Below are 10,321 nucleotides of genomic sequence, written 5' to 3' on the forward strand. Positions count from 1 at the left end.
TCTGCTGCCTCTCTGCCTACTTGTGATCTCTCTTTATGTCAAATAAATAAATAAAAGCTTAAAAAAAAAAGAAAATCATAAGGAAGAGAAAATGACATTTACTGTATTGTATTTGTAAAAAATCTGCATGTAGGGGCACCTGGGTGGCTCGGTTGGTTAAACATCTGCCTTCAGGTCATGAGCCCAGGGTCCTGGGATTGAGACCCGCATTGGGCTCCCTGGTCAGTGGAGAGCCTGCTTCTCCCTCTCTCTCTGCCTTTCACTCTTCCTGCTTGTGCTCTCACTCTATCAAGTAAATAACATTTAAAAAATATTTTTAAAAAATCTGCTTGTAAGTGGACCCAAGCAGTTCAAACCCATATTGTTTAAGGGTCAACTCTATCAAATAACACCATCAAGTTTCAGTTTTAATACAATTTGAAACTTAGTTCTGCTTCTATATAACCTTCTCTTTGTCTTTAGCAGCACAACACAAATAATCAGGTAGCAACATGCTCTGCTAAACTTTTTCTTCTTTCCAGACTCCCTTGTAGCTAGATGGAAAGGATACATAGTGCAAGTTGCTGGACAGGATTTCTGAGGAGATATAAGGTGGCACTCAGCTGGTATGCCCGTCAGTGCCCGTGCTCTCCCACTTCCTCCTGCCCAGGCCAGGGGTGCAGGAGCATCTAGAGATGCTCGACTGTGGCATGTAAAGAAGGGTAAAGCAAGGAAATTAGAGGAGCCTGCATCTTCAATGACATCTTTTAATGGCTACCCCATTCAGGGACTGCTTCCAGAAACAAAATAAAAGATAAGATCCCCAAGGCACTGCAAACTGGGGTTTTTGTACTTGGGGTCAAATATAACCCCAATGTAGATACAGAAACAACTGCCTTAAAGTAAGGGACAAACATACAGATTTGATCGAGATGGCAGTACAGTAACTTTATATCTAAAGGACTCAAGGAACTTTCTGATCTATCTAATTCGTAACTTCAACATACCAGGAAATTCATGGTCCTGTAAGTATTTGGAACAACTACATAATAGCTGCTTTTGTTAGCCAAATAATGAAAACCTCTTAAATGCTAAGAACTGACCAAATATAAAAGTGAATGTCACATAAGGACAGACAATAGAGCCTAGAAAGTTTATGGTCACCTGGTTTTTGACAAGGGAGCCAATTCAATTCAAAAGAGAAAGGAGAGTCTTTTCAACAAATGGTACTACAGAAGATGGATAGCTGTGTGTACAAAAGAATAGAACTAGACCTCTACCTCACATCATCTACAAAAGGTAACTCAAAATGGATCAAAAACCCAAATGGAAGAGCTTAAAGTAGAAAACACTTAGGTGTCCATTGATGTTTTGGATACATGATGGTTTTTTTTTAGACAGAACTCCAAAAGCACAAATGACCAAAGAAGAAATAGACAAATGATAGTTCACCAAAATTAAAAAGCTCTTTACTGGGGGACCTGGGTGGCTCAGTCAGTTGGGCATCTGCCTTCAGCTCTGATCATGATCTTGGGGTCCTGGGATTTGCCCCAAGTCCGGTTCCCTGCTCAGCATGGAGTCTGCTTCTCCATTTCCCTTTCTCTGCCCCTCCCCTCCCCTGTGGTCTCTTTCTCAAATAAAGAAATAAAGTCTTTAAAAACAAAACATTGGCGCACCTGAGTGGCTCAGTTGGGGAAACGTCTGGCTTTGGCCGAGGTCATGATCCCGGGGTCCGAGGATTGAGTCCTGGGTCAGGCTCCCTGCTCAGCACAGATGGCTTGTCCCTCTCCCTCTGCCCTGCTCGTGCTCTCTCTCAAATAAAATCTTTAAAACAAAACAAAACAAAACAAAAGCCTCTGTGCTTCAGAGGACATAAGAAAGTGAAAAAACCCTACAGAAATGGGGGAAATTTTCTGCAAATCATATATCTGATAAGGGCCTAGTATTCAGAATACATATTAAAGAACTCCTACAACTCGACAAAAGACAAATAATTCAAGTAAAAAAAATAGGCAAATTTGTATAAACATTTTCCCAGGGAAGATACATAAACAGCCAATAGCCACATGAAAAGATGCTCAACAGCGGTAGGAAAGTACAAATTGAAACCACAATGAGATAATCGCTTTGTGACAACTCAGATAGCTATAAAGTAACAACTGTTGGTGAGGACATGGAGAAAGAACCCTTACTGCTTGCTGTTAGAAATGTAAAATGGTGAAGCCACTGTGGAAAAAGTTTGCCAGTTCTTCATAAAGTTATATGGGCACCTGGGTGGCTTAGGCAGTAAAGTGTCTGCCTTTGGCTCAGGTCATGATCTCAGGGTCCTGGGGCAGAGGGCCGCACCAGGATCCCTGCTCCACCAGAAGCCAGCTTCTCCCTCTCTCTCTCTGCCCCTCTCCGTGGTTGTCCTCTCTCTAACAAATTTTTGGAAAAAAAAAAGTCAAACACAATGTTACCATATGATTCAACGATTCCAGTGGTCGTTACAGAACCAAGAGAAATGGAAACGTATGTCCACACAAAAATTACAGGGATGTCCTGCGACATTATTCATAATAGCCCAAATTTGGAAACTATCCAGATGTCCATAAACTGATGAAAGGATAAACAAAATGGGATATGTAATTATATATATGATATATATAATATTCCATTGCCTATCCAGTGTGTATACTGGAATATTATTCAGCAATACAAAGGAATGAAGTATTGATACATGCTGAAACATAGATGAATCTTGAAGACATTATGCTAAGTAAAAAAAAGCCAGATATAGGGCGCCTGGGTGGCTCAGTGGGTTAAGCCACTGCCTTCGGCTCAGGTCATGATCTCAGGGTCCTGGGATCGAGTCCCGCATCGGACTCTCTGCTCAGCAAGGAGCCTGCTTCCCTCTCTCTCTCTGCCTGCCTCTCCGTCTACTTGTGATTTCTCTCTGCCAAATAAATAAATAAAATCTTTATAAAAAAAAAAAAGCCAGATATAGAAGGACAAGTGTTGGATTCCACCTGTATGGAATGAAGGCGCCACAATAGGCAAATTCAGAGTTGAAAGTAGAGATTACCAGGAGTTGGGGGTTATAGTCATCAGTGGTTTAATGATTAGTGTTTCTGTTTGGGGTACTGAGAAAGTTTTAGAAATGCATAGAGGTGAAGGTTGCACAGCACTGTAAATGTAATTAATGCCAGTGAACTACACACTTAAAAATGGTTAAAATGGGGGTGGCTGGGTGGCTCAGTAGGTTAAAGTCTCTGCCTTCAGCTCAGGTCATGATCCCAGGGTCCTGGGATAGAGACCTGTACCGGGCTCTCTGCTTAGCAGGGAGCCTGCTTCCTCCTCTCTCTCTCTGCCTACTTGTGATCTCCGTCAGATAAAATCTTAAAAAAAAAAAATGGTTAAAATGGTAATGTTATGTATGTTTTACCACAATAAAGAAAAAGAAAGAAGGAAAGGAATGGAGAACTATTAGTGTAGTAACATGGATGAATCTTGAAAACTTCATTCTAAGTGAAAGAAATGAGACACAAAGACTACATATTATATGACCCTATTATGTGAAATTTGCCTTTTCTGGGCAAATCCATAGAGACAGAAAGTAGATCAGCGGTCGCTGGAGGTTGAAGGAGTCGGGGGTGGCGGTAGTCAGGGGAAGAGGTAAAGAATGGGGGAGGGGTAACTGCCATTGAATTGTATGTATGTATGTATGTATGTACGTATGTATGTATTGAAGTAGGCTCCACACTCAGCATGGAGCCCAATGTGGGGCTTGAACTCATGATGCTGAGATCAAGACTTGAGTTGAGATCAAGAGTCAGACGCTTGGGCGCCTGGGTGGCTCAGTGGGTTAAGCCGCTGCCTTCGGCTCAGGTCATGATCTCAGGGTCCTGGGATCGAGTCCCGCATCGGGCTTTCTGCTCAGCAGGGAGTCTGCTTCCCTCTCTCTCTCTCTGCCTGCCTCTCAGTCTACTTGTGATTTCTCTCTGTCAAATAAATAAATAAAATCTTTAAAAAAAAAAAGAGTCAGACGCTTAACTGACTGAGCCACAAAGGCACTTCTGAATTGTACACTTTAAGAGGGTGAATAGTATCTCAAAAAAATTTTAAGTGAATGTCAAAGATGAGCAATAAATTTTTTTGACATGGAATGTTAGAAATTTCTTTATTCTTACTTAATTTTTATTAAGCACCAGCTTAATACTACAGAAAGTTCAAATCACCCTTTAACAACCAATTCTTCCCTCCCCCACCCAAATTCTTGATAAAGAGCTCTTCGAGTGAAGACACTTTTCTTCACTTTGCTCTCTTCTCTCTTCTGTATAAAATTTTATCAAATAAAGGCAAAGAACTGTGTACATCTTGCTGTAAAATGCTGCTCACGGCTGTGGAAAGTGTCTGTCCAGGCTCTTTTCACTGTCCAGGTCCTGAAAGACTCTTGTTCATGAACTGTCTCTTCACAAAGCAAGTCCACCACTAATAGGAGGGGATAAAACAGAATGAACAGTGGTGGTCAATCACAGTGCAAGTTCAAGGTAAGGTCAGAATAGAAATTTATGTAATAACTACATTTAATCTTGGCCCGTCATCCCTTATAAACTTCTTGAAAACACATGTAAAAACATGTCTTTCTGACTCACATGTCAGTCAAAATTATGACGACAAAAAAATGTTAATATATTCAAGATATCTCACACAAAAAAATCTACCCTATGGGTTTACAATGCCTTAATGTAAAAACATACAACCAAAAATGTTTATTATATGCGATTCACTGCGCAGTGTGACTCACTGAATCCCTACCATGTACTAAGCACATATTCGGAGTTAACACTGCAATGCAGAAACTCAAAATATTCTGGCCATGGAAAGCCTCAGTTTGTTTAATAGTAGCTACATGAGAAAAGGTTATTTATCAACTAAATAGATAAAAGCGAGGGTCTTACCTTGCTAGGTTTATCATTCTGAGGGTCAAAAACTTTCTCACAAAGTCTCAGTCCAGTCTCTTGTCTCAACTGCTGTAAGTAGGCCCTCATCACCTCTACAATAAGGAGCAGGCAGAACAATAAAGAACATCTTGAGAATGCCTCCCTCCTGGGCTGGTCACTGGTCTGCACAATGACACTGGCAATACACTTCTACACATTCAAACAGGATTAAGAAATAGAAATGACAGTCCCAATGGTTTTATAACTATTTTGGTTCAAAAGATTCTCTATGGGTTACACCTGTTGCCAAGAATCTTCTGTGAGAGTGATTCATAAAATCATATCCGTACTAAGGAGTCCGCTCTCGACCTATACATCAATCAAGACAAGGACAGTGGTGGGGGTCGGGGGCGGCTAAAAAGTCAAATGAAGGAAATCTTGTTCCATCGAGAGGGAGGTAGAAACCCTGTTCTTACCATCTTCCTGTTTGTTTGCCGGTTTGGCATAAATCGCATTAAGTGGAAAACCAGGCTCTCCAGGAATGGGAAAATTAGTGATTCCCAGCGTATACATTTCCTTTTCACCTTGGCTTTTGGAGTTGCACTAAAAAAAATTATACACATATACATACTTTATAGAAAAAAAGATAATAACATCGAATTTGTAATTTTTTAAGTCTAAGTAGATATCTCTGGGATTACTACTATATTCGGGTACCCTTCTGAAATCCAGGGAAGCCTGTGGACTCCTCAGAATAATGTTTTGTTTATTTATTTATTATTTATTTATTTAAAAGATTTTATTCATTTATTCGTCAGAGAGAGAGAACAAGCACAAGCAGGGGGAGCAGCCGGCAGAGGGAGAAGCAGGGTCCGTGAAGAGTAAAGAGCCTGATGCAGGACTTGATCCCAGGACCCTGGGATCATGACCTGAGCCAAAGGCAGATGTTTAACTGAGCCCCCCATATGTCCCCAGAATAATGTTTTAAATGAATGAATGTGCTTCTTTATTAATGCACTAAATGACAAGATCCAGGCCATGGGCCTAATAACTACTATCTGAAATGAGTAAAAATGAAATTTCAAAATATCGTCAACTCTAAATGTAATATGAAAATGCTGTGGGGGCGGGGAGCCTGCTTCTCCCTCTCCCACTCCCCCTACTTGTGCTTGCTCTCTCTGTCAAATGAAAAATTAAAATAAAATTTAAAGAAAAGGGAAAATGCGGTGACTTCTACTGGAGAAAAAGTCACAGGTATAGCTGATTCTACTGTGGGTTGTTGCCTACATTAATAATTAAATGCTAAATCTGTTACAAGTTTAGTGAAAAGAAAGACGTAATCTTTTTCCTACTCAAGCTCATGAACCCTTGAATTATATTCTAGGCTCAGAGTTCTTAAATTGGGGTTGAGAAAGATTTCTTTCTTGGGAAGATACATGCAAAGCCTTAACGCACCAGCCCCTTATGTTCTAATTAGTCAACTAAACTACAAGTTTAGAACCCACATTCAGATTTTCCTCTTATGTCCATGCTCTAAGGGGAAGGAAGTATTATCTACTTGCCCTTAAAGTCTCAACGAGTCCAGATAGCTAGGAGGGTGAACATGTATTAGTACTGCATTTTTCTGGTAGACAATCATCCAAGTTTAATTACCTTTTGGAGTTTCTTTAGACACTCGGAAATGTAGAGAGTTATATATATCAAGGTTCTATCAGCTTCATTCTGCAGGGAATGGGGCAGGGGGAGGTGGGAGGAACAAAAGTTAAAAAAGAGTCCTGATCAAAACGTTACCTATCACGTGCAAGAAATGAATTCGGGCTTTGTCTTTTGAGGATCAACCGAAAACTGTGCAAGTGTAGTTTCTATAGCGTCAACAGCTCCCATTCGCCAAAGGCAGTCTTCCCAAGCCACCTTTCTATCTGCTCCGGGGGAGGGAGCCACCTCCTGCAAATTGCAGGAGCTGTGGAGCTGCCCTGCCTCTGGGTCCCAGGGAGCTGTGCCGGCAGCCCCTCCCTCAGGGAGGAAGGAGAGTTTCACAGCTGCCTGGAAAGCCTGAAGTGCACCATATGGCTGGCTAATTTTTAAAACCCTTTCACTTCAGGATCTCTGTCGAGAATAAAAGCATTCCTGACTCTAGAGGAGGAAGCAGATACTTCCTGTGTATCTTGTTCTTGAAAGCTCCAAGAGCCCACTTCTGGATCTAACCAAAATGAAAATGTGAAGACTTGAGCAAAAGTGGCACAAACTTCGGGTCAGATTTTACACAGATTTTACAGTTGAAAAAGAACCCAAACTATACCTGCCCCTATTTTTAAGAGCATATGACATTCAGGAGAGAATGATACGTGGCAAAATTACATTTATTTACACCTACTACAAACATCACACTTAGACCAAGCAATAAATACAAAAAAACACTGTGATCATAGGATCATAGGATATGATATATCATAGGATGTTTAGACTACAACTTGTAGCCAGAAAGCCTACAAAAAAGATTTCACACCCTGTTTGATTCCAAAAGGTCAAAGTTTGGCAAGCAGAGATTGAAGTTCCGTATTCTAGAAAATTATCAAGAAAAGTTGTTGACATTCCTGTAACTTGCTCATAGGAAGAACTCAGAAAAGTTCTTTTTTTTCCATTTCCCCCTCTCCTTTTCTGCCACCCTGCTTCTAAACTTCCTTTTGACCTCATTCCTCGAAAGAAGAGCAGAAAGGAACAAAAGGTAATTGAGGGAAGGGTCAGGATCACTGAACTTTTATTTCTCCATCTCAGGTCCAGGACACAAAAGTATATAAAAATAACAACTACAATGCAGAATTTTTTAGTTCTGGACTGCCACACAGTAGGTGCTTCTTTAATGTTGTATGAATAAAAACATCTAAATCATGGGTTGGCAAACTTCCTCTAGGGAAGAACAAACATTAAATATTTTAGGTTTTGTGGACAACAGAGTCTTTGTCACAACTATTCAATCCAGCTGCTGTAGCATGAAAGCAGCCATAGATAATATATTAAAAAATGAATGTGGCTGTGTTCCAATAAAACTTTATTTAGAAAAAGAGACGGTGGGCCAGATTTGGCCCTCAGGTTATCCAGTTTGCTGACCCATGGTATAGACTGTGGAGGAAAAATGAGAAACTAATACTGATACAGAGTCTAATATTAAGCACTATTCTGGGTGTGTGTGTGTGTGTGTTTCCCCCCCTATTCTGGGTTTTTAAGGTTATACAAACTCATTCAATTTTATTTACTCCTCAGAACAACCCTGATTGCCAGGGAGGTTATTATCCCCATCAGAAAACTAAATTAAATATTAAAAGCTCTGTATTTTACCTTAATCTCATAGTTTTTGAAGAAGACATTGGCCTTGAAGTAATAGATGGCTTCATCCACAATATCTGTATCTTTTGCTAAATAGAACATAAGGGGAGGAAGGCAGAGAACATTAGCTAAGTGTAAAAATAACACTTGACAAAGCTGTAGAGAAAAAACCCCAGCTCAATGTTCAAAAGTCTTGGAGTTGAGTGAAATAAAACAAAGCCATTGAAACATAAGGTCTTTAGAAACAATTTCTAGAAAAATAAGCCCATGGTTTATTCTGGTAGCTTTACTGTTTTTATAAAAAGTATACTCATTAGAAACAAATTAATCAGTAAAGAAAAATATTTTATTGTCACCCTAAATCTCACTACCTAGAAATAACTACTATTAACATTTGGTGAACATCATTCCAGACATCTCTCAATGCATTTATAAAAATAGAGTGAGACAGACTAACTTTGATAAACTGTTGTTTAAAAATAAGAAGTACTCAATGTAATTTTATATGAATTAACATACTGCAGTTTCAGGGGAAAAAGAAGTCTCAATTGTCATTTAGGAACACACTGGGTTCACACATACGTCTTTCTTTTTATGAAAACTGTGACTTAAAATATACTTGTACAAGCTGTTCTAGGTGGCTAGAGACTGAGAAAAGCCAGAAATACTGTTGCAACAGAGACAGATCTCATTATACAATTTCTTGGGCAGTTTTTTGTTTTCCTTTTCTTACTTTAAAAAGGTCAAAATCCCAGGGTCTTGATATCCGGCAGGCGGTTGCAGCAATGCAGAGACAGGTTTTTTTTTTTTCCCCTCCAGAGAGTTATTTATATTTCTAGACCATGACTGCTAACCCTCTCATACAGCAGAAACACAAAGTAATCCTGGAGGTTTAGTGTTCTGATTCAGCTGTCTTTAACCCTGCTCGTTGCCCTGCTAAAGAATTTCAACAGAATTCTAACTCTAGACTCCTGTTCTTTCAATTTTTTTATCTGCAGAAAAGACACTTCCTCAGAAGACTCAGTGTGTACAAAACCAGCTAGTTCTTCTAAACGTAACCATGTGAGGGGGGGTGGGTGGGCTACAAGATTTGGAACCTAGAAGGGTGTTGGGCACACAAAGGTGTTAAAAAGGTGTCTGATGAATGTATATAAATGAATTTAATTAATGCTGACAATTATTCAGCTCACAGCACAGGCTTGTACTCCTTCATGATTGCAGTTCTGTTCTAATCCCACGCCCTAGGGATTCATTCCCTGTCTACAGAAACCATTAAGATCTGGTTTCCTGGGGTCCTGTTCTCCCTCAAGGGCCCATGAATTGTTGCAGAGGTGGTAATTAGATCTACCCCATCCTTGGTCAGTTGCACTTTCTGATATGCTACATGGTATTCTGTACAGATCTAAAAGAGTTCTTCTCAAGGAATCTGGACCAATATTGATTTTTTTTTTAAAGATTTTATTTATTTATTTAACAGACAGAATCACAAGCAGGCAGACAGGCCGGCAGAGAGAGGGAGAGGAGGAAGCAGGCTTCCTGCAGAGCAGAGAGCCCGATGCGGGACTCGATCCCAGGACCCTGAGATCATGACCTAAGCCGAAGGCAGCGGCTTAACCCACTGAGCCACCCAGGCGCCCCCCAATATTGATTTTTTATTCCTTCTTTGCGCTATCATTCGTTTAGATGAGTATTTTTCTTTTTGGTCTTTTTCCCCCATCTGTTCCTTTTCCTTCCCTTCCGAATCAAGTAAGAATAGTGGTGACGCACCAAATTTATTTACTTTACTGAGCTTTTGAATGATGCTGAGAACAAAATTAAAAAGAGGTCACGTCAAATAGTCTGGCAGGGGAATGAAGATGGGGCCAGTACAAAATTGGCAATGAAAACCATGGTCCTGAAAACCTTGAATGGAACTCAGTGCAGATGCTTTCTGGGTGAAGGAAAACCACATCTAATATAATACAAATTACATTGTTGGCAGAACATTTAAGAATGTGTCAGAAGAGGGACGCCTGGGTGGCTCAGTTGGTTAAGCAGCTGCCTTCGGCTCAGGTCATGATCCCAGCGTCCTGGGATCGAGTCCCACATCGGGCTCC

General features: G+C 40.3%; 1 protein-coding gene across 1 annotated transcript; it reads right to left on the bottom strand.

Annotated features, from left to right (window-relative positions):
* Positions 1–4,121: 4,121 nt before the first annotated feature.
* ARPC3 (actin related protein 2/3 complex subunit 3) lies at positions 4,122–8,327 on the bottom strand. The gene is made up of 5 exons (XM_059409895.1): positions 8,238–8,327; positions 6,555–6,623; positions 5,378–5,504; positions 4,920–5,014; positions 4,122–4,449 (listed from the first exon to the last, which is right to left on the bottom strand). Exons 1-5 carry the CDS (start codon positions 8,325–8,327, stop codon positions 4,387–4,389), a joined length of 444 nt encoding a protein of 147 aa, XP_059265878.1. The 3' UTR covers positions 4,122–4,386.
* Positions 8,328–10,321: the final 1,994 nt, after the last annotated feature.

This window comes from Mustela nigripes, chromosome 8 (genome assembly GCF_022355385.1).
Source record: "Mustela nigripes isolate SB6536 chromosome 8, MUSNIG.SB6536, whole genome shotgun sequence".
Classification (NCBI taxonomy): Eukaryota; Metazoa; Chordata; class Mammalia; order Carnivora; family Mustelidae; genus Mustela; species Mustela nigripes.

Bases quoted from the DNA above. Each gene is read 5' to 3' on its own strand.
- ARPC3 (XM_059409895.1), bottom strand. From the start codon at position 8,327: ATGTTCTATTTAGCAAAAGATACAGATATTGTGGATGAAGCCATCTAT. The intron at 6,624-8,237 runs GTAAAATACAGA...CATTCCCTGCAG, and splicing joins TCAAAAACTATGAGATTAAG to AATGAAGCTGATAGAACCTT. The intron at 5,505-6,554 runs GTAATTAAACTT...AATTTTTTTTAG, and splicing joins GTCTAAAGAAACTCCAAAAG to TGCAACTCCAAAAGCCAAGG.